This window comes from Haliotis rufescens, unplaced genomic scaffold, assembly GCF_023055435.1.
Source record: "Haliotis rufescens isolate VD_foot unplaced genomic scaffold, xgHalRufe1.0.p SCAF_46, whole genome shotgun sequence".
In the NCBI taxonomy this organism is placed as follows: domain Eukaryota; kingdom Metazoa; phylum Mollusca; class Gastropoda; order Lepetellida; family Haliotidae; genus Haliotis; species Haliotis rufescens.
In genome coordinates, this window is record NW_025964179.1 from 3,087,868 (window position 1) to 3,115,690 (window position 27,823).

A 27,823-nucleotide genomic window follows, 5' to 3' on the forward strand; every position below is an offset into this window, starting at 1 on the left:
AGTATTTGCCAGACTTTTCCCTACATCATCCAAAGATCTTAACATTAATTAACACTGATTTGGAAGCCTGTTTTTGGGCAAGCGTATCAGTCTACACCAGTATTTAACTAGTCTGCCACACCCACCAAGAACAATGCCATTAAATGTTGTTCTCTTCACTTTAAGATATTATCAATAAAATATACAGCCTCTATTAATTTACAATGACCAATTCCCATATCCCAGAACCATAGTAGAATATAGGCACTATCATTGAATCAAACAGTGTGAATAAATCAAAGCATGTTATGTTACTAATCTTCTTCTGAAAACCAATTAAAGATATAATAGCTGTATTTACTTGATATGTTAAGGACGTGTGAGCTTTGCTCCATACAAGTTTGGGTGTGAAGACTAGTCCTAGATACCTATAAAATGACAGTTTCAACAGGGCTACCATTATAATACCATTTCAAATATCGGCGTAGGGGACCACCATTTAATCAGACAATAATTTTAATTTTATTCACATCTACCTCCATTCCAGTATCATTACATAGGTTTTCCACAACAATTAGCTTTTTTGGAGTAAAGAAACAACAGAAATATCATCAGCAAATATTAGTGCACACAAGTTAGCAAATAACTGATTTATGACAATCCTTGTCCCACTTCATATTCCATTTTTATGAAGCTCATTAATAAATATGAAAAACATGTTTGGACTCAAGATGCAGCCCTGGCGGGTACCAACAGTAAAGTTAAAATAAGATGAAAGTACATATTTGGTTATACCACGGAATGTTAAATGAGAATACATTGAAGCAATAATTTTATACAACTTGGCGGAGATCCCAGCTTTATGTTATGACTATAGGAGAACATAATGGATGAGTGTGTCAAATGCCTTCGAAACATCTAAAAATTTAAAGAGACAGTAAAATCTCCCCTTTCCTTACATCAGTACTCCTGGATAACGGCCTGTTTAGTGAACATGTGATCTGTAGCGGAGTAATTTGCTCTGTGGCCTCACGAATTATGTCATTATTTTCTCACCAAATTTGAAGCCTTTTATTCCAAATGGAAGTAAATATATTGCAGAGAGTGTAAATCAGTGATATACCCCTGTAATTGTTTGTATCATTCTTACTGCAAGAGACCCATGAAGATCCGGGGTAGAATAGGTCTTAAGCAACCCATGCTTGCCGTAAAAGGCGGCTATGCTTGTCGTAAGAGGCGACTAACGGGATCGGGTGGTCAGGCTCGCTGACTTGGTTAATGCATGTCATCGATCCCAATTGCGTGGATCGATGCTCGTGATATTAATCACTGGATCGTGTGGTCCGGACTCCATTATTTACAGACCGCCGTCATATAGCAGGAATATTGCTTAGTGCGGCGTTAAACAACAAATCAACCAACCAACCAACATCTTACTGCCAGATGTAAACAAAGGACATATAATACTTTTACCCCAGCTGTTTGGGAAGTGTCCACTGTTAAGAATGTTATTGAACATGAATTGAAGCGGCAGGATAATTATATGCCATGCAGTTAATTTGAAATATTCCTCAGCGAGTCCATCTGGTCCTGGAGTTCTATTGTTTGGTTAGTTTGTGACGCTAGATAACATTTCTTATTCTGTAATTGGACCGCTAAGTATGCACGTTTCTGGGGTTCATCTGGAGTAGTGTCAGAAATACCTTGTGAAACTCTGTTCTCTTTAAGAATTTTCCAGAACACATTGGGATCATTTCTTGCATCTATTAGTTTGCCTTTCTGTTTGCTAAATATATCTGTTTCTTTTGAATGAAGGTTCTTCTGAAAAGTGTCTTAATTTCATAAATAGTAAAATATCTGTGTTATTGTCAGAGTGAGTTTATTATAGTGACATATCTGTGTTATTGTCAGTGTGAGTTCATTATGGTGGCATATCTGTGTTATTGTCAGTGTGAGTTCATTATGGTGGCATATCTGTGTTATTGTCACTGTGAGTTCATTATATTGGCATATCTGTGTTATTGTCACTGTGAGTTCATTATGATGGCATATCTGTGTTATTGTCAGTGTGAGTTCATTATAGTGACATATCTGTGTTATTGTCAGTGTGAGTTCATTATGATGGCATATCTGTGTTATTATCAGTGTGAGTTCATTTTGGTGGCATATCTGTGTTATTGTCAGTGTGAGTTCATTATAGTGACATATCTGTGTTATTGTCAGTGTGAGTTCATTATGGTGAGGGGCGGTCGGGTAGCCTAGTGGTTAAAGCGTTCGCTCGTCACGCCGAAGACCCGGGTTCGATTCCCGACATGGGTACAATGTGTGAAGCCCATTTCTGGTGTCCCCCGCCGTGATATTGCTGGAATATTGCTAAAAGCGGCGTAAAACCATACTCACTCACTCACTCACTCATTATGGTGACATATCTGTGTTACTGTCAGTGTGAGTTCATTATAGTGACATATCTGTGTTATTGTCAGTGTGAGTTCATTATATTGGCATATCTGTGTTATTGTCAGTGTGAGTTCATTATATTGGCATATCTGTTATTGTCAGTGTGAGTTCATTATGGTGGCATATCTGTGTTATTGTCAGTGTGAGTTCATTATAATGGCATATCTGAGTTATTGTCACTGTGAGTTCATTATGGTGGCATATCTGTGTTATTGTCAGTGTGAGTTCATTATAGTGACATATCTGTGTTATTGTCAGTGTGAGTGCATTATAGTGACATATCTGTATTATTGTCAGTGTGAGTTCATTATAGTGACATATCTGTGTTATTGTCACTGAGAGTTCATTAAAGTGACATATCTGTGTTATTGTCAGTGTGAGTTCATTATGGTGACATATCTGTGTTATTGTCAGTGTGAGTTCATTATAGTGACATATCTGTGTTATTGTCAGTGTAAGTTCATTATAGTGACCTATCTGTGTTATTGTCAGTGTGAGTTCATTATAGTGACATATCTGTGTTATTGTCAGTGTGAGTTCATTATAGTGACCTATCTGTGTTATTGTCAGTGTAAGTTCATTATAGTGACATATCTGTGTTATTGTCAGTGTGAGTTCATTATAGTGGCATATCTGTGTTATTGTCACTGTGAGTTCATTATGGTGGCATATCTGTGATATTGTCAGTGTGAGTTCATTAAAGTGACATATGTGTGTTATTGTCAGTGTGAGTTCATTATAGTGACATATCTGTATTATTGTCAGTGTGAGTTCATTATAGTGACATATCTGTGTTATTGTCAGTGTGAGTTCATTATGATGGCATATCTGTGTTATTATCAGTGTGAGTTCATTATAGTGACATATCTGTGTTATTGTCACTGTGAGTTCATTAAAGTGACATATCTGTGTTATTGTCAGTGTGAGTTCATTATGGTGACATATCTGTGTTATTGTCAGTGTGAGTTCATTATAGTGACATATCTGTGTTATTGTCAGTGTAAGTTCATTATAGTGACCTATCTGTGTTATTGTCAGTGTGAGTTCATTATAGTGACATATCTGTGTTATTGTCAGTGTGAGTTCATTATAGTGACCTATCTGTGTTATTGTCAGTGTAAGTTCATTATAGTGACATATCTGTGTTATTGTCAGTGTGAGTTCATTATAGTGGCATATCTGTGTTATTGTCACTGTGAGTTCATTATGGTGGCATATCTGTGATATTGTCAGTGTGAGTTCATTAAAGTGACATATGTGTGTTATTGTCAGTGTGAGTTCATTATAGTGACATATCTGTATTATTGTCAGTGTGAGTTCATTATAGTGACATATCTGTGTTATTGTCAGTGTGAGTTCATTATGATGGCATATCTGTGTTATTATCAGTGTGAGTTCATTTTGGTGGCATATCTGTGTTATTGTCAGTGTGAGTTCATTATAGTGACATATCTGTGTTATTGTCAGTGTGAGTTCATTATGGTGAGGGGCGGTCGGGTAGCCTAGTGGTTAAAGCATTCGCTCGTCACGCCGAAGACCCGGGTTCGATTCCCGACATGGGTACAATGTGTGAAGCCCATTTCTGGTGTCCCCCGCCGTGATATTGCTGGAATATTGCTAAAAGCGGCGTAAAACCATACTCACTCACTCACTCACTCATTATGGTGACATATCTGTGTTACTGTCAGTGTGAGTTCATTATAGTGACATATCTGTGTTATTGTCAGTGTGAGTTCATTATATTGGCATATCTGTGTTATTGTCAGTGTGAGTTCATTATATTGGCATATCTGTTATTGTCAGTGTGAGTTCATTATGGTGGCATATCTGTGTTATTGTCAGTGTGAGTTCATTATAATGGCATATCTGAGTTATTGTCACTGTGAGTTCATTATGGTGGCATATCTGTGTTATTGTCAGTGTGAGTTCATTATAGTGACATATCTGTGTTATTGTCAGTGTGAGTTCATTATATTGGCATATCTGTGTTATTGTCAGTGTGAGTTCATTATGGTGGCATATCTGTGTAATTGTCAGTGTGAGTTGGTTATGGTGGCATATCTGTGTTATTGTCAGTGTGAGTGCATTATAGTGACATATCTGTATTATTGTCAGTGTGAGTTCATTATAGTGACATATCTGTGTTATTGTCACTGTGAGTTCATTATAGTGACATATCTGTGTTATTGTCAGTGTGAGTTCATTATAGTGACATATCTGTGTTATTGTCAGTGTGAGTTCATTATAGTGACATATCTGTGTTATTGTCAGTGTAAGTTCATTATAGTGACCTATCTGTGTTATTGTCAGTGTGAGTTCATTATAGTGACATATCTGTGTTATTGTCAGTTTGAGTTCATTATAGTGACCTATCTGTGTTATTGTCAGTGTAAGTTCATTATAGTGACATATCTGTGTTATTGTCAGTGTGAGTTCATTATAGTGGCATATCTGTGTTATTGTCACTGTGAGTTCATTATGGTGGCATATCTGTGATATTGTCAGTGTGAGTTCATTTTGGTGGCATATGTGTGTTATTGTCAGTGTGAGTTCATTATAGTGACATATCTGTATTATTGTCAGTGTGAGTTCATTATAGTGACATATCTGTGTTATTGTCAGTGTGAGTTCATTATAGTGACATATCTGTGTTATTGTCAGTGTGAGTTCATTATAGTGACATATCTGTATTATTGTCAGTGTGAGTTCATTATAGTGACATATCTGTGTTATTGTCAGTGTGAGTTCATTATAGTGACCTATCTGTGTTATTGTCAGTGTGAGTTCATTAGAGTGACATATATGTGTCATTGTCAGTTTTAGTTCATTATGGTGACATATCTGTGTAATTGTCAGTGTGAGTTCATTATGGTGGCATATCTGTGTAATTGTCAGTGTGAGTTTATTATGGTGGCATATCTGTGTTATTGTCACTGTGAGTTCATAATAGTGACATATCTGTATTATTGTCACTGTGAGTTCATTATATTGACATATCTGTGTTATTGTCAGTGTAAGTTCATTATATTGGCATATCTGTGTTATTGTCAGTGTGAGTTCATTATAGTGACATATCTGTGTTATTGTCAGTGTGAGTTCATTATAGTGACCTATCTGTGTTATTGTCTCTATGTTTTCATTATCCAGGGTGGTAGAGTATTATTTCCCTGTTTTGAAACGCCAGAGTATAATTAGCTCGTGTTCTGCAGCTTGATGGAACATATTTACTAAGGCTATAGCTGTATCTGTGTTGTTGTATATCATATTAACCAAAGTGGAATGTAAGTTACTGAAGATATTGCTATAGTAAGTGATGAAGCAGTTATTCGATTCTTTATTCCATGCAAACTGAATATTTTTGTTTCTTGTTTGTCTCCGTTCCTTTCATTTGAAATATGGGTAAATTAATTGGACTTTGTTTTGCAATTTCAAGGTCAAGTGAACAGTATAAAGGGAAATGACAGGACGTGTCTAATGTACCAACCCCAAAATATGTTATGTATGGAATAAATTATGGTGAGGCTATCATGTGACACTACTCCCATTGTGAGTGATACATGTAAATGCAGCTGCTGTGTATTTGAACATTCTGCTATTTAATGTATGAATACAAAAAGAGCGACACAATTCGACTAATTTAACACCATAGTTATTGTACACTGAATTGTCTTTAGAACATCTTGGCAAATCAAACTGATCACTTAGATAATCATCGGAGTCATGTATGAAGTCTAGATTATCAGCTGGCATATGGTCTAGAAAGTCCTTGATTCTCGCATTTAGGTCACCACCTATGAAGACATGTATAGTTGGGTGGTCAGATGTGATAGCATACAAAAACTTTCCAAGTGTTGAAATACCGTCATAATCAGTATCTTTATATACTCTTCAAAAAAAGAAACTTGACACTGACTTTCAAAATGTAAGATAATGCGATTGTTTCACAATAGGACACAGAAACCATAATTGAAACACTGTTTGAAGATCATTGTACACAAATGTTCAAAACATTAATCGTGTCACCTAGGCAGACACACGTACACGATACAGTTAATGACACAGGGGTACAGAAAATGTCAGTATCGGTTGTACCCACCACGTGCATCAATCACCGCATGACACCGACGACCCATAGATGCAATCAAGTTGTCAATAACACGCTGTTGGATGTGCTGCCATTCATGCTGAAGTGCATCAAGAAGCGCCGGAAGTGTTTGGGGCGGTGGATTCCTTCTGCGAACGCGTCGATCCAACTCGTCCCACAGATGCTCAATCTGGGACACATCTGGTGACCGGGCTGGCCAAGGTAATGTCTGGATGTTGTTGTGGTGTAAGAAGTCCTGACAAACACGCGCAATATGCGGTCGAGCGTTGTCCTGCTGGAACTGTCCGCCATGAACGTTGACGTGAGGAAGAACGTAAGGCTGTAGGATCAATTCTCTGTAACGCACGCCTGTCAATGCACCTGCCACATGCACGAGAGGCGTCCTACCACCGTGATGAATTCCGGCCCATACCATGACACTCCCGCTGCCAAATGGGACAACCTGCTGCACACAGTTGGGGGCGTAACGTTCACCCCGACGTCTGTAGACACGTGCGCGCCCATCGGCACGTGTGATTAGGAAACGGGACTCGTCAGTAAACAGTACATTTCTCTACCTTGCACGTGCTCATCTAACCCTCTGTTGGCACCAAAGCAGACGGTCCGCCAGATGACGTGGGGTCAATACATGACATCGAACAGGTCTTCGTGCAAAAAGTCAAACCTCCCTCAGTCTGTTGCGTACCGTTTGATCTGATATTCTGCGTACCCCAGGGATCTGTGTGGTTTTAGACGTGGCTGTGGCAGTGCGGTCTCGGAGGTGTCGCAGCCGGATGTATCGATCTTGTGCTTTGGTTGTCACCCTTGGTCTTCCTGACCTTGGTCAGTCGTCAACTCTGTTTGTGTTGTTGTATCGGGTCCACAGTGCGGAGATTGTCTGTCTTGATACGCCAAAGTGCCTGGCCACTTCTTGCTGAGTTGCTCCAACTTGTAATCTCCAAATGGCGTTGTTCCGTTGAGCTGCATTCAGTCTTGGCATTCTGTCACCGCCTCTACTGCCGTTATAAGGACTGTATGAACAGCCGTTGATGTGGATTTTTATACCCATTCAGCAGGGGGGCCTGCATGCCTAAATGCAGGATCCTGTGCTGCACGTTTTTTACAGGCGGTTGCGTTTGGATGAAGCTGTAAAATTGATCCCCAAACGCTACGTTTATGTGCTTTGCATGTGTTTTCGCGAATTATAGACCCACCATCTTCCTGTTTGACTTATTTGGTTCTCATTTAATGTAATTATTTTAGATATTTGGCAAAAAGTTGTTTTTCATCTATGTCAAGTTTCTTCTTTTGAAGAGTATATATTGACGAAATTTCAGGGGGAGGTAAGGGAGTATCAAGATGGACAGTGTCTTTGTCCCAAGTTGATGCGGGTGTCCGTAAAATCAATACAACACAATTTTCAAAAGTTTTGCAAAGTCCCTGAGTAAGACTATCATTTATGATGTCATATCTTATTAAAGACCTTAATACCGCCACTATAGCGACCGAGTGCAGTTTCTTTCTGACACAATTTACAGTATGACATCCAGGTAGAAAGTCACTGACATCCTCGACACTACGCACGAACTAACCAAATAATTTCATATTGAACACAATAAATGTTTGATATTTGAGGGATGATTGATATGTTTATTCAAACCTTAAATACTCCATGAAAGTATAGAAATTGATCCATGTTTACTGTTCACTTCGGACCGCCTCCGTGGTTTAGTGGTAGAGCGTCCGCCGGGAGAGCGGAAGGTCCGGGGTTCGATCCCCGGTCGCGTCATACCAAAAGACGCTAAAAGATGGTACTTGTTGTTACCCTGTCTGGCGCTCGGCATTAAGGGGCTAACACAAGGACTGGTCGGTTCGGAGTCAGTATACTGTGTCTGAGTGGAAATTCATGTTAAACTTCGGCATGGTATCTCAGTGAGCTAGCACTATAAATCGGCATCAGTCCGGACTAGTACAAGCAGCCACACAAACACACACACGTACATGCACGTCGCTTTATAAGTGCAATAATCTTGGACGCGACGTTAAACCCAATTTCACCTCACCTCACCTGTTCTTTTCGTCTTGGCCTACACATCAATCACCGGCAGTTGGAGTAGCTTCCCTTGTCGTGTCGTTGCTTCCGGCTTGTGCTATAAATAGTGACCCACGTGCATTTCTTGAAATCGGATTCGAATGTAACTCTGAGCCGTTCGGTGTTGTTCTCGGGAAATCGGAGGTTTTACCTGCTACCTGCTTACTGCAATCATTGTCTCTGTCATACACAATAGCAGCTCCATCCACAATAAGTGCGTGTATATTTTGGGGCATTTTGACCCGTCTCTCGCTGACTCTCGCTTGTTGAAACCTGTGTAACATCGACCGCCTGTCCTCCCTATTCTCTGTGTAAAATCTTCCGTGATCTGCGGTTCATGGCAGGTTTTCTCTTGATTTCATGAAAAGTGTACTTTTATCGTTCGATTTTAAGAAGTTTGCAATAACTGGCGATCCCTGTTTCCTCGGATCTAATCTTTGAGTTCTCTTTATTATAACATTGTTTACGAGTTGTTCTTGCCTGGCGTCCTGGCGTCCTGGGGTCCCGGGTTTAAGGCCACGGGTCCACTCATTACAAGTGGAAGGCTAAACAGATAAACAGAAGTACCAGCCTCACACTTTTCAAAATGATCGATGAGTCGCAATGTATTCTTCTTTTTGCTTTATTTGGTTGGGAAAATGTACTTATTTTGGCCCGATATTGGTCTAAGAATTCGCCCAATCGGGAAGACGTGGAAAACACGACTACCTTCCTCGTGCATGCGTAACGTATTTTTTGGAAATTATTGGAAAACGTCCAACACGCTCAAATATTAAATCCAGATAAGTCCCAGAATAATCGAGTCAATCAGAACCAATCACGTTAATGACTATCTTCTTTCAAGCATACGCCTTGAAATCAATCTATTATAATTTAGTTTCAGTTTGTGTGTTAATTCTCATCTCTGATTGTTTCAGGATTGCAGTGAGACTAGTGGCACAAGAACTGGTTTATTGCCTTTGGTCCGATGTCCACCATGTTGGTGGGTCACTACTCTCATATGGTAGTAGCCTGTCAACATGGAAGACCCGGGGTTTCTTTCATAGTCATTCTTAATTCAGTATGTCATGTTATCAATTTATTTATGACAAACCACCCTTTGCACCAAATCACCTTTTGTGGGGGTTGAACAACCAAAGAGGCTCTCAGACTGTCAGTTTTGTGCTCTTTGATTTTGTTGATGGGGCGGGATGTTTCACCTTCGTAGGATTGTCCACAGTTACAGTCAATTTTATAAACTACACCCTTTGGTTATTTGCGTTAAGGTGTGTTTCGGGCGTTGGCTCTTAGTAGGTTATTGATGATGTGAGTGATTGAGTTACTATTTAACGTAAGATCGGCAATATTTCAGCCATATCGATTGAGGGAGGTGGAAATGGTGAAGTAGGTGTCAATATTGGTTTGCTGTTTGAAGAGGCAGCTGATCTTGGAGTAGGTGGTGGGGTCTTGGAGAATGTTGTTGACTTGATTATGAAAGTGGACAGTGCCCATGGTGACTGTGGTCTTGCCCTTGTCAGCATGGGCGATCTGGATAGTCGTGTCATCTCAGAGTTCTTTGATAGCTTTACACTGAGGTTAGGGGTTTGCGTCTCTGTTTTGGCAAGAATGTCACAGATCTGGTGACACAGATAGTCGACCTTTCCCTTTGTTGGGAGTTGCTGAAGACCTTTCTCGATATTAGTTATGAAGTCATCATGGTTCCATAGTGGTCTAGTGGGTATGATCTTCAGGCCTTTGGAAATGACGTTGGTCTGTTCTAAATAAGTTGCTGAGGTTGGCAACAGTCTTTTGGTGGTGGTGTTTGTTGTTAAGGCGACTTGTGCTGGTTTGAAGCTTGTTGAAGAGGAGGTGTTGGAACTTCTTTATGTGGTTGACCTTGGCCTTAGTGTGCAGTTTGTTGTTGGCCTGGGTCTGTGCATAGCGGAGTGAGGGAAAGGTGTCAGGTTGTCGAGTGTTGAGCTGGTTGATGTGGTCAGAGATGTCTTTGAGGGAGGGAGTCTTGATTTGCGGTGAGGGCGGATTCGTTCAGTGAGAAGGGATTAAGAGGCAGTGTGCAGGATGGCTCTGGCAGTGAAGGAGTTGATGGGGTATCTGATCCTGAGGCCTTTGGGGCGATGTTTTAAATCTCTGCATCTCATGAGGAAGGTGAGATGTATGCTGGCTTGAATGTGCTTCTTCTCTAGTCGGATGAGGCTGTTGATGGTGTTGAGTGCCAAGTCTCCATGTAGACGACGCATGAATTGTTTGATAGGCATTACTTAGAAGTTGACTGGTGACAAAGTAGACACAATTTATGGATAACAACTTCTTGATTACTATCAAGGCGACGTTTCAGTACAGATCATTATACCACTGTCAAGCAAGACTGACTGTTAATCCTCCACCTACTATATATATTCTGTACCATGTCCATCATTCAATCTTGCTTGACAACGGTATAAAGATCTATACCGAAACGTCGCTTTTACAGTAATTAAGGAAGCTGTTTTCCATAAATTGTGTCTACTTTGTCATTTTAATGCCTGTCAAACAATTCATCAACATACAACGGTCTCATACCATGTGGACGATTAAACACTGGATTTTCATGCTCTGACCATTTCATGCAGTTGATGGTTTGTTTTTGTGAGTGATGAATATGTGCATGTCTGATATCAATATTGTCTCCCTGCATAATTGAGGTAATATAGACACATGACTCCAGTTTAGATAAATAGGAGTTTATTTACAAACGTCTTTGAAAATAAGAAACAAAACTAACGAAAACACAATGCACACTTCAGTCAACAATATAAACAATGCACAAATAACACAAACATATACCTAGCACTGTTAGAGTAAGTTACTTCCTGAAAAGGAACAACAGAATGAATATCACTACCTTAGTAAATCCAGCCTAATATTAGTTCGGGTTATGCAACACTACTGAAGTAAATCAGGCTATACATATCTTAAATGTCTAAGATATAGTCCCCATAAATTGAATGAATATGTATTGTATTACGATTTGAACTGAAGCAAACTCATAGGTCTTCATGGTGTGTTCAAAGATTTTACTTAGTTTGAGAAAAGGAAGTCAATTTAACAACATCAATACATCAATTTAATGAGCTGACACAATTATAATAATTGTTTTTCAGTCTTACCCTATCACTATTATGGTTTAACATTCTCACGCCATAATAAGAATGGTTTTACAATATTACACAATCATTGCAATGGTTTAACTATCTGGCACCAAAATTACAATAGTACTATAGTGCCATTAACACCGCCTCGATACTCTGTACATTAAAGCGTTTTTAACTTTGTTACATTTGGAACTATCATTAATGACACAATGGCAAGTTCGGCAATAACATGATGTATAGAATAGGAGATACGCATGTCATGTGTATAAATGGTGACAGGGTAAGATTATTGGAGCTTGATCACAAGTATCATATATAAAGCACTTCAACAGCATACATTATGCGACGCACACGTTACCCTGTCTCACATATTTGTTTAATGTTAACCACGTTATGAAGATGTACACTGTACATTTTGTTTCACAATTGTTATGTTTGTCAAACATATGTATAAACTGCACAGCAGTGCAGGAAGTCAGCATTCGATCACCCCAAAATATTCTGCAATCCTGTTTAACAATGACTAAGGTAAGCTGTACGAGCTGTCATGCATACCGTTTATCGCAGGTACCCAGTACCCACACATTAGAGGGTGTTCTGTAGCACGAGCTCTACGTACTCCTAGAAGTAGGGATATGCTGCTACTAAGAAGCATCTAAACTTCGATATGAGAATGTATTGATGACAAAATCATTATCATGCGATCATATATCAGCTTCAAATCCTTAACCCATCCTCTTTGAAAGGTTTGGATACTATCACTGTATCATTAACTAGATAGGTATTCAGTGAGATCACATATTCACTGTGTTCTTGGTCACAGAACCATGTATCTTCTTGCAAATGTATCTGTAGATACTCCAGGCTTTGCTTCTTGCAAACGCTGAATTTGATCGCTTCACCACCTTTTAGGTGGTGTTCAGCACAGTTCAATGAGACTTTTAAGAACTCAAAACTGCATCTTGGTACCATGTTCCCTTCTCGTCACCCAGTGAGATTTTTCATCTTTGAAAATCTTCTTCCCAAGTCTGTGAGCACAGTCTGAAAATCTATACACAGTCATACCGACAACCTGAATGACGAACGAAAACCCATACAGGACTCCATTCATAATGCCGTAGCCACTGAGACTATCAGTCTTCTCGACGGAAGTGGCATAGAACAGGCCAAGACCAATAATCCATATGACATTCGCCACTAAAATGGCAATTAGCGTCCTGAACCTGAGGGATTTGAGGCCATCAGCCAGGACATCCTTCTCCAACCCAAGGTTGATGTCCTTGCCAATCAACTTCTCCAACAACTGTGTCCAGAAGAGCTGTTCCTCGCTCCTCATCGGCTTCAGCTGGTCTAAGGATACCTCCGAATCTTCAGGGTCAACTATGTCTGAAACAACAACATATTAATTAGCGAGTTTGTTTGTTGTGTAACACCTCACTCAGCAATATCCAGCTATTAGACAGTGGCCTGTAAATAATTGTGTCTGAAACTGTAGATCCAGCTATCGTTATTGTGAGCAGCGATCCGCGCCACTGGCTTACGATGGTATGCTAGCAGCCATGTCACCGAGCCTGACCATCCGATCCATTTGCTCGCCTCTAAAGGCCAGCATAGGTTGTTGAGGATCTATCATAAACCGGACTCCGGAAACATATGTAACATTTTGTCAACAGATGTTGGAATAGCGATCATTTTGTCTTTTGTTGAACGTTGTCTCCCGTCGCAATTAGGACATCCCGACGATACCACTATAGCCCAAACATAAATATGTAAAACCGTGGTTGACATCATGAGCATTAATGACCCTCAAATACAAATGCCACCGAGCATCACGACGCGCATTTCCTACCAGGGATTATTCTGCCTGAGAACCCTGATGGAGATGTCTGAAATAAAATAAAGACACCGTAGCTGTTTACAATCATGCACTTTACCACAGCTAGCACGCACCTGCATCTGCAGACTTCTTGCCTTTGTTCTTCTTCTTCTTCCTTCTGAACTTCATTTTAGGGAAGCAAAGCAGTTTTGGTAACTTTGCTTTTTGCTGGAAAATATAATGTTCTTGTTGATCGGTACGGTTTGTTCTAGAATGTGGTGAGGTGAGTTGAAATTGGGTTAAACGTCGCGTCCAAGACCATTGCACTTATATTGCGACGTACATGCACGTGTGTGTGTGTGTGTGGCTGCTTGTACTAGTCCGGACTGATGCCGATTTATAGTGCTAGCCCAGAGCTAGCGGACGCTCTACCACTAGACCACGGAGGCGGTATGATACAGAAATTTCGCTACCCTAAATGTTTTTGTAGTGAGTGAGTGAGTATGGTTTTACGCCGCTTTTAGCAATATTCCAGCAATATCACGGCGGGGGACACCAGAAATGGGCTCCACACATTGTACCCATGTCGGGAATCGAACCCGGGTCTTCGGCGTGACGAGCGAACGCTTTAACCACTAGGCTACCCGACCGCCCGTTATCGCAACTGACAAAGACGAACCTTATATACATTTTGACACCATAACCTTCGTCATTATTCGTACTGTATTTTGTGAAATATAAAAAAGGTCATTTTCTCCTGGGTATGTATGTGTCTCTACATAAGACTACAACTAAAATCATTTACTGAAATGAAAGCAGAGTTTTTCGCCATAAAAATGGAACGTAAACACTTTTGATCATGTACAACGTAAATAACAGCAACAAAACCTGTTCTATAATCATAAGAAATCTCGCGATTCTAAGATTTCCAATATTTCATGAGCATGCATGTACGAATCGCTGTCAAATAGTGATGATACCAGGTGTGGTGACCCGTCCCTGTGTGTTAGTCAGGGTGAATTTACGTTTCAAGGTTTTACATTTGTAATGAAAATAATTTAATTTTCCTATAGACGACTACACAAAAAAGTATGCAATAAAAAGGATATACCCTGTGTCTCGTGAAATATCATGTCTCGTGACGGGGGGAAAAGGAGATATTTATCTCGTTTGGCCCCCGTCAACCGGTAAGAGAAACATGATATTTCACTCGACACAAGATATATTCTCCATATATTTGACAGTGGCTCACGTTGTCTCGGGTTCCCCATGTCTGATCAACGATGTTACACAACGCATACACCGGAAGCAGCATGTGCATTGCGGGAAAGAAGAAGAGGTAGAAAAGACCATTGAAGAGCAGCCAGCACTCTTTCGGGTGGAGCAGAGCAGCGTACAGAAGACTTCCGGTCAGCGTGATGAGGATGTAGTGTTCCTGCAACTGAAGGGTATCCTCCTGGATATCTGAAAAAGGGAGGTTTGTTTGGTTGTTTCTTGTTTTATGCGTACTCAGCAATATTCATGCCTTAAGACGGCGGTCTGTAAATAATTGAGTCTGGACCAGACAATCCAGTTATTGACATCACGAGCATCGATCTACGCAATTTTGGATACGATGACATTCATCAATGAGCTTAGTGAACCTGACTACCCGATCCCGGTAGTCGCCTCCTACGACAAGCATCGGTTGCTGAAGACCAGTTCATACCCGGATCCTAATGGAGCAAAGAAAGGAAGGTAGTTCTTTTAGTTAGTCGGTGAGTACGGTTTAAAGGCCAGAAATGTACTTCATATTCCTGTATCCAGTTTGCAAATCGAACCTGGGCCTTCGGCGTGACAAGCGAACGCTGTAACCACTAGGCTTCCCCCATCGCCTCATTAACTCTTACAGTTGTTCGCTGCATTAGGATCTCCATAAGACCAATTGGTACTTTGAGGCATTTAAACAGATAACTGGCGACACTGTGGTACATATGTGTGATGGTGGTAGTTGCCAGTTTGGTGGAAAATATAAAATCACACCAACAGTAATTATTTCAATTCCCTGGGGAATAGTCTGAAATGAATTGTCAATCAGATATTTCAGTTGTTACAATCTCGAATTTTAGCAGCAGCAACACCAGTACCGTGAAAGAGAATAGTTTTGAGAAAGTATTCCTTGCACAATTTTGTTTGGTATGTAGTTTCAGAAAGGTTAGTACACGAGACCAGAATGTTCAAAGAGATCGCGGTTAATTATGTCTTGGTAGGAAGGTGATAAATATTGATGTATTTCAACTAACGGGTTAATTATGTTTTGGTAGAAAGGTGATAAATATAGATGTATTTCAACTAACGGGTTAATTATGTCTTGGTAGAAAGGTGATAAATATTGATGTTTTTCAACTAACGGGTTAATTATGTCTTGGTAGAAAGGTGATAAATATTGATGTTTTTCAACTAACGGGTTAATTATGTTTTGGTAGAAAGGTGATAAATGTAGATGTATTTCAACTAACGGGTTAATTATGTCTTGGTAGAAAGGTGATAAAAATTGACGTATTTCAACTAACGGGTTAATTATGTCTTGGTAGAAAGGTGATAAATATTGATGTATTTCAACTAAAGGGTTAATTATGTTTTGGTAGAAAGGTGATAAATATAGATGTATTTCAACTAACAGGTTAATTATGTCTTAGTAGAAAGGTGATAAATATTGATGTATTTCAACTAATGCGATCTTTTTTCGATGATCTCTACAACTATATACTGATCTCTAAGTTAACTTCAAAGCCTAATAAACTTCATTTAGCAATTTGTGTCAGACATATTCTCAGGGTTAAGGCCATCAGTAAAAAAAACGTAGCTGCAAAACAACAACTCACCTGTCACCAAGTCTATGATGACGAAGTATGCAGCACCAAGCACAACTGCAGACATGCAGAGCCCGAGAAGGACGATGGAGAATTTCGTGAGGAGGATCTGCATGTTGGATGTGAGACGAATGCACAAGTAGCCATACAGGATGAGGATGAAAGAGACGATGGGCGTGAGGATGTAGAAGTTTAGTCCAACCAGCATGTCCAAACCAACAGTCAACATGATCACTGTGGAACCTGTTGGTTATAAGGTATAACACATGATGTACACAGCTAAACTAAATAAAACAGAATACTCGTCTTTTACTCGATTGTCTGTTTTGTAAATTGGCCACTGTATGACGGGAGGACAACTGTGCGGCGTCCAATACTTGCAGACACTTATGTTTATATACGACCGCGTCCGTGGTCTTGTGAGGTGAGGTGAGGTGAGGTGAGGTGAAATTGGGTTTAACGTCGCGTCCAAGATTATTGCACTTATATAGCGACGTGCATGTACGTGTGTGTGTTTGTGTGGCTGCTTGTACTAGTCCGGACTGATGCCGATTTATAGTGCTAGCACACTGAGATACCATGCCGCAGTTTAACATGAATACCCCACTCAGACACAGTTTACTGACTCCGAGCCGACCAGTCCTTGTTTTAGCCCCTGAATGCCGAGCGCCAGACAGGGTAACAACAAGTACAATCTTTTAACGTCTTTTTGTATGACGCGGCCGGGGATCGAACCCCGAACCTTCCGCTCTACTGTGTCTGAGTGGGGTATTCATGTTAAACTGCGGCATGGTATCTCAGTGGGCTAGCACTATAAAACGACAGCAAACAATAATTCCAAATTGTCCAGATCGCTTGTGTTCTCCTAATATTTCTCAGAAATGTCCATTGCCACCAAAATCGCGAGCTTTTCTCTATCAGTATTTCATCATTAACGGGCACATTACGACTTGTCATGTCACACAACCAAGATATAATGCAGCTTCCAACTTGTGACTTCATTTGTCGCCAACCTAGTCAATGACCATGGCATTTCAATCGCTCACAAGTAAGACATCTCCACAAACTGACATAATTGTTGCAACGCCTATTTACAATGTCCAGCGTTCAATAATGAGACACACCAGACAAATTGTTTGTTTATTTGTTGTTTGACGCCGCACTCAGCAATATTTCAGCTGCGGTCTGTAAATAATCGAGGCTGAAGCAGACAATCTATATTTTGACATCATTAGCATCGATCCACACAAATGGGTGAGGTGAGGGGAATTTGGGTTTAAAGTCGCGTCCAAGATTATTGCACTTATATAGCGACGTGCGCGTGTCTGTCTGTCTGTCTGTCTGTCTGTCTGTCTGTCTGTCTGTCTGTCTGTCTGTCTGTCTGTCTGTCTGTCTGTCTGTCTGTCTGTCTGTCTGTGTGTGTGTGTGAGAGAGAGAGATACCATGCCGCAGTTTAACATGAATACCCCACTCAGACACAGTATACTGACTCCGAGCCGACCAGTCCTTGTTTTAGCTCTTTAATGCCGAGCGCCAGACAGGGTAACAACAAGTACCATCTCTTAACGTCTTTTGTTTTGTCGCGGCCGGGGATCGAACCCCGGACCTTCCGCTCTCCGGGCGGACGCTCTACCACTAAACCACGGACACGCTCCAATTGGGGTACGATGACATGTATCAACCAAGTCAGCGAGCCTGACCACCTTATCCGTTAATCTCCTCTTAGGATAAGCATAGTCGCATACATATGACGTTAAGAAGGACACATTGATCAATTACCTTGTGTGTCTGGACTAACAGTGCTATGAGAAGTTGTAGGTGCATTTTACACCGTGTTTAATGTCATCGTAAGTGACCATAATGTGAAACTATCACAATAGATCATTTCAGGGCAATTTCCATAATTACAATCACTTCGAATATAATAAATACTTTCCATATGTAAATGAGCATAGTCGCCTTTTTTGGCAAGCATGGGTTGCTGAAGACCTATTCTACCCCTTCAAAGGTCTACAGACAAATACCCACCAGGAGAGAGGATGACGATGAAGAACAGTTGCAGTAAGTAGATGGCGTAGATGACAGAGAAGCAGCCATTACTGCGGATTAGCTGAGGAATATTACGGAACACCATCAGAGAGTTCGCGAAATCCGACAGAATCCAGCGTCTCCTCTGCTTGATAAACTCCTCCACAGTGTCAGGGCAATAGGTGCCGTTGTAGGCGAAGTTGGAGTATTGAAGCTTCCAGCCACGTAACATCATCAGTGTACACATCCATCGATCCTCGCCTAAATTAAAGAGAAGTCTACTTTAACAGGAAGTGACAGAAAGAAAAATTGAAGTTCAACATAGGTCTTTTTGTCGCCACATTGAATTTGGAACCAAAAGCGTTGGAATAAAATGATTGACAGCATATGCTGTATTACGCCTGTGTTCATTAAATAAATGATACTTGTGAAAACAAACATCTTCAAAGACATCAAAGACAGGACTGAGAAGGATGGCTTCATTGTTTCATTGTGTTGTTTCAATACAGGTGCTTGCTTGACAAATAGCACCTGTACCTAGACTTCGCTTTGAGACAATAAAGAAAATGAATTCGACTCTTAGCTCCAGCTGTCAGGAGGCTAACACGACGTACCTGTGTCCTTAGTGAAGACATCCCCAGGTTTGAATGTAGGCTCCGAGTAGAGGTGCAACACTCCTTCCAGAGCCTTCACTCTGTACAAGCTGAAGCAGCCAGGGCAGCACATCACGGAGCCAATGATATTCTGGGCGCTCTTGATCAGCCAGAAGTCTGCGAAATCATCATAAACACATTATTTACGGAAAACTTGAAACATGAAAACTGTCCCTTATTGTCGAGCAATAATCCTGCAGATCCAGCCCTTGGTGTTTCACAACTTTTGCACTTTCTACCATGATTTCCGATGTAATTTACATGATAGCGCCAATTGTCACACACAAATAATTCTTGTTAAATTTGCGAAGTCGTAATGATAAATTGTGTTACAATGTGTGTGTTTGGTTGCTAATCTTGCTATGTTTTCTGTTTTTCCAAACGAAGAAAGCACCAACAGCTTTCTGAAAATATCACTAGACCGCCGGGTCACCATTAATTTATTCCACTTGTCCTTGAGAAACCTGACTAAACAAGGGCCAACATACTTATGATTGTGTCAAACTCACAGGTCGTGTTTTGTTATACAAAGTAATCTGAACACTGATTTGGCACTAAAATCACTTCTGAGGAACTTGTGAGTGACACTGATAGCTTTTACATTTACTACTTATGATTTGTACTGGAATAGTAAGTAAATGGCTGCTTCCTCAGAGCGACGACACATGACATTGAAGGAGGACAGTGCTATAGGATATATACTATATAGGACTATTTGTTAGATATCAAGATCACGATATGGCTGAAATATTGCCGATGTGACGTTAAATTTAAACTCACTCACTCACTCACTAGATATCAAGAGGGACAAAACTAACCTTTGGCATATTCGAACATTTGGAACCACACGATCGGGTGTTTCTTCTTCCCCATTGGATGAGTTCGGCCACAGGCGGCTCCAAGACGAAGATCGCTGTTGCATGTTTCGACCAGGTCAAGAACGCTCATATCATTAAATTGCATATCAGCATCCGTCGCCAGAATGTACGTCCTATCATCATATGCCGGCGTTAACTGGGACAGATCCAGGGTTGTTTTATCCTTAGATATTGTGGATATTTTCTCATTGGATGCAAACTCGAGCATATTCAGATCTCTGGCTGAGCCTCTGATATCTGACAAACTTGGGGCATGGCCAGTGAAGGTTGAATCTGATGTAAACTCTGGCAGCCATTTTGGTGGCATCATCTCGTTTTCATCGGGGATGTAGGCAGGGTTGACCTTAGAAATAGGAAAATCTGTTGAGATGAAACTTGTGTAGGACGGAGAGGAAGGGAAGACAGTGCTGGGTCTTTCTGTGCCATCATCCCCGCTGCCATGGCTTTCAGTTTGATCCGCCGTTTCAGACATATAGATCGGCGTGGTCTTCCCGAGAGGATATTCTGCAGAAACTAAATTGGCATAGCTATTGCTTGTTGAGGGCGGGGAGGTAGATCTCCCATCGCTATACTCTGTGGCCTTCTCAGGATACCTTTGACTCGAGGTCTCTGACATGTCATCCCCTGTTTCAATCCCTTGATCAGAACTGTATGCCGAGCCACATTTACTGTGTATGGACCCCTTCTCCTGTTCCTCATCCTGGTCCTTGAGGTTGTCCAGAAGGGACCTGATTTGCATGATCATCTGAGTGTACTTCGTAGGTCCTACCTCCTTCTTCAGCTTCATCTGATGCTGGATCTCACCGATGTGAGTTGTCATCTTGATACGGTAATCGATGATATAATTCATGTACATCACTTGACTCCAGCGTTTCTTAGCCTTAACAAAGGTAGGGTCTTTCAGATGAACAAACAAAGGCATGCCGCCTGGAAGGACGCATGAAATCTGTAGGCCATATGGGGTTTTATAGATGCTTCCATCAGATCGACCAACAGCAAGGCAATTCTGTACCAGAGCCATCAACTGAAGAGCAAATTCTTTCAGTGTTAATCCATCGGCGCCATTATCAAGGAAGATGTGGGCTTCAAGGTATATTTTCTTTTTCTTAAGTCGTTGAGACTTTGATATTTTGGCAAGACTTTTCAGCAGCTGTTCCATCTCATAGTCAGCCTCTCTGTACATTGTAGTGCACATGAACACCCGGCTTCTTCCGTGTCCGTTCAGCCCAGTTTCACGAAACACCAAAGGACAAGGATAGTAGTTGAGAAGAGAGTGTTGGTCGAAACACACAGCACTGTAGCCGAAGGTGATGAAGTTCTCGTGTTCGGGCTTGAAGAATGTATCAGCTGGTACAAAATAGTTCCTTCTCATGATCAGCATGGGAAGAAGCCATAACAGGATCACGAATCCCGCGACGATCAAACTTCCCTCTGACATTGGACACACGTCAACACTTAAGGTGAGGTAGATGCCATCGAAACAGTTCAGAATGTAAATAACTGATGCAATTGTTGTGGACAAGATGGATGGGATTAGAATACCCGACCATGTCGTGGTATAGTAGGCGGAGACTCGGGTCAACCCATACGTCAATAGACCTGCACAGCAATTAACTGCGAGGACGGACATCAAGACGCTGCTCTCACCAAGTGATGTAATCCCATCCCATAGGAACTTTGGAGAATCATAGATATCGATTTCTCCGCCCATGGGAATCACAGCCATCGAGAATATTCCAAGGGATACAATTCTCACAATCGATAGGAGGAGTGAAATGTTGTAGCGGACGGTTTCAGACGAGCATTCTGCTTGAAAGATATACACTTTGATTGGTTGGCTCCAGACTACAGAAAGGGTGAGAACTGCTGCGATAAGGGCGACAACTCGGGGCATCTCGGTAATGTCAAGGACAATCAGGAGGCAGGCGGACAGGATGAAGATACTGATGCCGAAAATGGCCGCCACACTGTGCAGGACTCGCGACACGAATGAGGGTGACGTCACATTGTGGTTAGGCAGGAAATTCCGTATCTGAAAATGCCAAAAGTGCGATGATTACTGATGATTTACATTTCGCCTAATATTATCTTGTTGAAGACTTGCCTTTGAAAATGTTACGTTTATGTTTTCAAATAATATCATAAGTAAGGTTACATTTATACATTTATCTTTTTCGAACTTCGGCTTAAATTCAATGCAACTGTGGTATGGGCGAGTTTAGTTTTATGCCGCTATTAGCAATATTCCAGCAACGGCGGATCACACCAAAAATGGGCTTCACACATTGTACCCATGTCGGGAATCGAACCTGGGTCTTCCGCGGGACGAGCGAACGCTTTTACCACTAGGCTACCCGACCGCCCGTTATCGCAACTGACAAAGACGAACCTTATGTACATTTTGACACCATAACCTTCGTCATTATTCGTACTGTATTTTGTGAAATATAAAAAAGATCATTTTCTCCTGGGTATGTATGTGTCTCTACATTAGACTACAACTGAAATCATTCACAGAAATGAAAACAGAGTTTTTCGCCATAAAAATGGAACGTAAACACTTTTGATAATGTACAACGTAAATAACAGCAACAAAACCTGTTCTATAATCATTAGAAATCTCGCGATTCTAAGATTCCCAATATTTCATGAGCATGCATGTACGAATCGCTGTCAAATAGTGATGATACCACGTGTTCGAGGAAAGGTGTGGCACCCGTCACAAATACATGCAAAGACAAGTTATGTGTTATAAACTGTGGTTCTATCGCGTTCTGGATTCTGGGGATCAGTTTTGATCATGCAGTCCAAACTCATGTATTTAAAAAGCTGGTTCCGATTTACAGTTCAACTACACCGATGTGTATTCTTCGTACTAATCGTACATATTCACTGATCACCGAATACACATTCCACGTAGGGTGTTATTATACATATAATGATTATTAAGCCGTGAAGATCCGGGGAAGTATAGGTCTTCAGCAACCCATGCTTGCAGTAATCCCGTTAGTCACCTCTTACGACAAGCTGAGTCGCCTTTTCGGGCAAGCATGGGTTTATGAAGCCCTATTCTTATCCGGATCTTAACGAGTCTAATATTCAAGTGAAACTACATTATAGTAATAAGACATTGTGAAGGCCACGATGGGTTGGTGTGTGATTGTGGGTTGGTGGGGTGAAGCGGTAGTTTAATCAGATCCGTCATACATTGGCAGCATCCTGACTTGTCAAACTACAGTACTTCTTCGGATTTAAAGTCGGAACTTCAGATATCAGCATTATACTCCTCTCTGTGAACTGCTGCACTACACGTGGACACATCAGAACGCACGGATCAGGATGTAAAGATGGGTGAGTGAGTGAGTTGGGTTTAACACCGCTTGTAGTATTTAAGCAATGTCGAGGCGGGAACATCAGAAATTGAACTCATTATACCCATGTGGAGATTCAAACCCGGACCTTAGGGTGTCGGTTAAACGCTTTATCCACTAGGCTACCCTACCGCCACTAATGTGATAATGAACACAATAAAGTTAAAAATATTTTTCGGAAGTGGGTTAGATCGCTGACTTTGTGTGCTGGCGATTAGGTGCCTCACTCTGGGAGTGTGGGTTCGAATCGCGGATGAGACTCAACCCAAAAAGCGGAAGAATCTGCACTTTACTAAGAAAGTGTAATCCCCAAAATAACATTTATTACATTTGACCACTTTCTACATGGCATTGAGTGTTCACATTTTCAACAACGAAATACAGCATCATGCGGAAACAACACTGCTGAGCTTGGTGTTTCTAAGGGCCGTTCTCCCGAATTGTCTGCCTATGTCAGTTCGTCCTCAAACCGTTTACAAAGGCTGGACGGAGTGTCAAAAATCAGGCAACCCTCACCTCTCCATGGAAGCTAACTTTAACAGTTTATCTATCAGCAAAGCATGTAATTCAGGGTTGCCTTTGGCTTGACTCCCACGCCTGGTCTAGGCTATGTATACACCGTGCAAGCAGATGGGCTAATATTTGCATGAAGGATATCACCTCACTTCAAACAAGAAGTTTGATCTGAGCATCCTATTTTTTCAAGGATTCGTCGTTGTTCGTTCTATTGAGAAAAAATAGCGACCCTGGTGTTTCAGAGGAGGAGAATGAGAGTGTTTGGATGTGGTTCAAGTTATCAGGGACTTTCACTGCTTTTTCAGAATTTGACATAGATAAATTTAAATTTGTTGGTTCCGACAAACTTAAGCTTCGAGGTGTATCCATGAATTTAGAAACTACTTGATTATTGTGGCTTAAGAGGATTGAAACTTGATTCGACTTTATCTATTTATAGATAGGTTCTTCTGTCTCAATACTTGTTGGTGGTTGTTTTGAAATAATTATAAGTGCAAGTACAATATGTACAGTGGAGTCACTAAAGTAGTGGTTAAAGCGTTCGCTCGTCACGCTGAAGATCCGGATTCGATCCCCGACATGGATACAGACCATTTCTGGTGTCCCCCGCCGTGATATTGCTGGAATATTGCTAAAAACTAAAGTATCCAAAGAATGTTGGAGTCTATACAGCGTCATATTTTGTTTTAAGGCTAGCATCAGTGTTTCTTTAATTCAGATGAACCACCCACTCAAAATACTTGACTTACACCACGCCGCTTCAAGCCATACTTTATTGGTTTAGTTTTGTCATTGTGAACCGATCTTGCGAAAACCTGGTGTCATCACTGTCCTTTCATATAGTTTGCACAGCTATTTTGCCCCTTACGCTAAATATGAAATCTGTTTCGGCGGATAATCCAGACTGGTTATTCTCTTACATTGGCGTTTTATAGTTCATACCTCAACTATCTACAAGTGAAGATATAGGGAAACTCAAGGCTGGCTATTCTCTTACATTCATATTTATTTGCAATACTAGAAAATGCAGTGCGGCATAGGGGACTATTTGATACTATTGTACTATTTGATATGGGAATGGTGTTTACTGCAGTACTCCTGCGTCGTTCACACCATAGCTTTGTTATTTAACGCCCAACACAGCACGGTCCATTAAGTCGTCTCGTATAAGGTGAGGTGAGATGAAATGGGGTTTATTGCACTTATATAGCTACGTGTGTCTGCTTGTTCTAGTCCGGACTGGTGACGATTTTATAGTACTAGCTCACTGAGATACCGTGCCACAGTTTAACATGAATACCCAACTCAGACACAGTATACCTGCAGCACCTGCATTGTTATTAATTTGATGAAGCCTGCGAGCATGGTCATTGGATTTTGGCACGTCTGGGGGACGCAACTCTGCACAGCGATTCGCGGCGCCTTAAACCACTTTACATGTCAAACACTAGACACACACACCCTCCCCCGGAGACACGCACACAAAGACAACCACCCCTGGACAGACGCACGCACGCACGCACGCACACCAGACAACGAAGCAGATATATTTTATCCCTGCATAAATATAATTGCAGCATTGCACTATGGTCTCTGATGTATGAATCTTGTTTTGTATTTGTTAACATGGCGGTTGGGTAGCCGAGTGGTTTATACGATCGCTCGTCACGAAAGCCTGGGTTCGATTCCCCTGATGGGTACAGTGTGTGAAGCCGGGCATCTCAACACCTGTAATCGTCTGTATGTGGGGCGAAGCACGGCCTGTCTGACTACCGGATGGATGGGACTTGCTGTACAAGCTCAAATTCAACATTGTTGCACAACGTCAGTAAACAGAGCCAGTTCGACGGGTGGCACGGCAACACAACCTTCGCCGCCTCACGCGAGTATCTGTCTGGCCGAGTCACATCACAACCCCCCGATAGAGAGTCCACCACGCAGCTAAATACGACAACACGACTCCCTGCACACACGTAACAGTAATCCACAGGTAACACATGGCAGCAACCAGGTTGTTTAATGAATTTAGGGATTTTTTTTAAAAAACACAAACTTTTTGTTAATTAAAGACATGCTTGAAATTGGCAATCCAAGGTGACGTCGTTTTTCCTGACCCATCTGAACTTACATCTGAGGTGTTGCCTTCCCAAAGATTTAAAAGATGACAGGGAGACGGTGAAGGGAAAAGTCAACACACTGTTTATGTACAGGAAAGATTAGGAAGCCAAGTAGATTTAGTACACCTGTATTTTCACAGTGTTATTCAATTCCACACAAATTTCATTCACATTTCATAGCTTAAAGGCCTTGTGGTTTAAGCGTTCCCTCGTCACGCTGAAGGCCCGGGTTCGATTCCTCATATGGGTTCAGTGAGTGAAACCACACCCATTCACTCTTTAAAATAGATAGCAACTCCTATATTAACGTCTCCACTATCAGTAGCATCTTCATTGCCACCTGGAGGAAACACTTACTCGTCAATAAACTTGGTATGGATTGTTATCAAGATTTTCTCTTGCTCAAAAGTTCTTTCATCAGGGTTACAACTTTCAAGGTCTCGGTAAATCTTTCAAAATGTTTTATGGTCGACATTCAAAATTTGACGTATCAGTGACATAAATGGTGTCTGATGCAATTCCCTATTTTGACTTATATTTTCTCGTGTTTTTAGGTGAACAATTGATTTGCCTTTGCATTTGTTTGTGATGGATGCCACCGGTAGGGCAGGATAGGCTCAAATTTTCGCGAACACCTGGTATCATCACTATTTGACAGTGATTCATAAACACATGCACATGGTATGTACAATCAAGAATTGGCGCTTTTAATGCGATCATCTCTCTCTCTCTCTCTCTCTCTCTCTCTCTCTCTCTCTCTCTCTCTCTCCCTCTCTCTCTCTCTCTCCCTCTCTCTCTCTCTCTCCCTCTCCCCTCTCTCTCCCTCTCCCCCATCTCTCTCTCACCCCCTCCTCTCTCTCTCATGAATATGGAAAGAGTTTTGTCGCTTTCACATCAATACCCTCATCTAACCCACATCTGAAAGAGATGCTGCGAAGCTTACCGTGGATCGCTTCCACTGCTCCAGGAGCACCTGTAGGAAGAGGAGGACGTTCATCAAGGGGAGGACCAGGTACCCGGGCAGCTGGGGGGACACCTCTAGGGTGAAGAACGCCAGGGCCGCCGACTCCAGGACGGTCGTGAATATACCCTGGGGTGAACAGACAGGCAGTTTAGAATGTTTGTTTTGTTTGTTTGTCGTTCAACGCCGCACTCAGCAATATTCCAGCTATATGACGGCTGTCTGTAAATAATCGAAGCTGGACCAGACAATCCTGTGGTTAATATCAGGAGCATCGATCCACGCCATTGGGATCGATGACATGCATCAAAAAAGTCAGCGGGCCTGACTATCCGATCCCGTTAGTCGACTCTTACGGCAAGCATAGTCGCCATATACGGCAAGCATGGGTCCATACACACAAGGAAGAGAATTGATGGTTGTCAACTTCTTTATGAGGAACAGAACGTTTCGGGGTATATGCTTATTTCTTCACTTGATAAAGAGGTTGACATCCATGAACTCTCTTAATTATTTTTATGTTAATTCAATTAAATAAAATATGCTCGGCAAATATTACACTCACGTGTTTCATATAAGATATGAAATACCTAGTGATATATTTGATGTCATAACACAACTAGGGCTCAACACTCGGCGTATGGAACAAGCTGTATATTGACGTTAAATCACAATTAAAATAATGACTCACGAGAAATATGATCTTGCACGGCGGCCATCTTGCCAGTCGACCTTTCACCACAAACGAGCTGCCCCAGATGATTCGGAGAAAGGTCACAATCTCTGGGACGAGCAGGACAAAGAATAACGCAGCGTACCTGAAACCAGAGCAGATGCGTGTGCAAGATTTGCGCTCGGAGTATTGTAAATCACATCTGTGTCGTGTGA

At 41.4% G+C, this 27,823-nt stretch overlaps 1 protein-coding gene across 1 annotated transcript in view; it reads right to left on the bottom strand.

The window, feature by feature from the left end:
* Positions 1–11,327: 11,327 nt before the first annotated feature.
* LOC124119327 overlaps positions 11,328–27,823 on the bottom strand; it is a 59,416-nt gene continuing 42,920 nt past the window's right edge. Inside the window, exons 5-13 of the mRNA XM_048383241.1 lie at positions 27,627–27,753; positions 26,918–27,064; positions 19,911–22,002; positions 19,054–19,209; positions 18,440–18,700; positions 16,424–16,654; positions 14,812–15,023; positions 13,694–13,787; positions 11,328–13,129 (exon numbers count right to left, since the gene is read on the bottom strand). Of these exons, the coding sequence (XP_048239198.1) occupies positions 12,693–13,129; positions 13,694–13,787; positions 14,812–15,023; positions 16,424–16,654; positions 18,440–18,700; positions 19,054–19,209; positions 19,911–22,002; positions 26,918–27,064; positions 27,627–27,753 (3,757 nt within the window). The 3' untranslated portion in view covers positions 11,328–12,692. The remainder of the gene's footprint in view (positions 13,130–13,693; positions 13,788–14,811; positions 15,024–16,423; positions 16,655–18,439; positions 18,701–19,053; positions 19,210–19,910; positions 22,003–26,917; positions 27,065–27,626; positions 27,754–27,823) is intronic.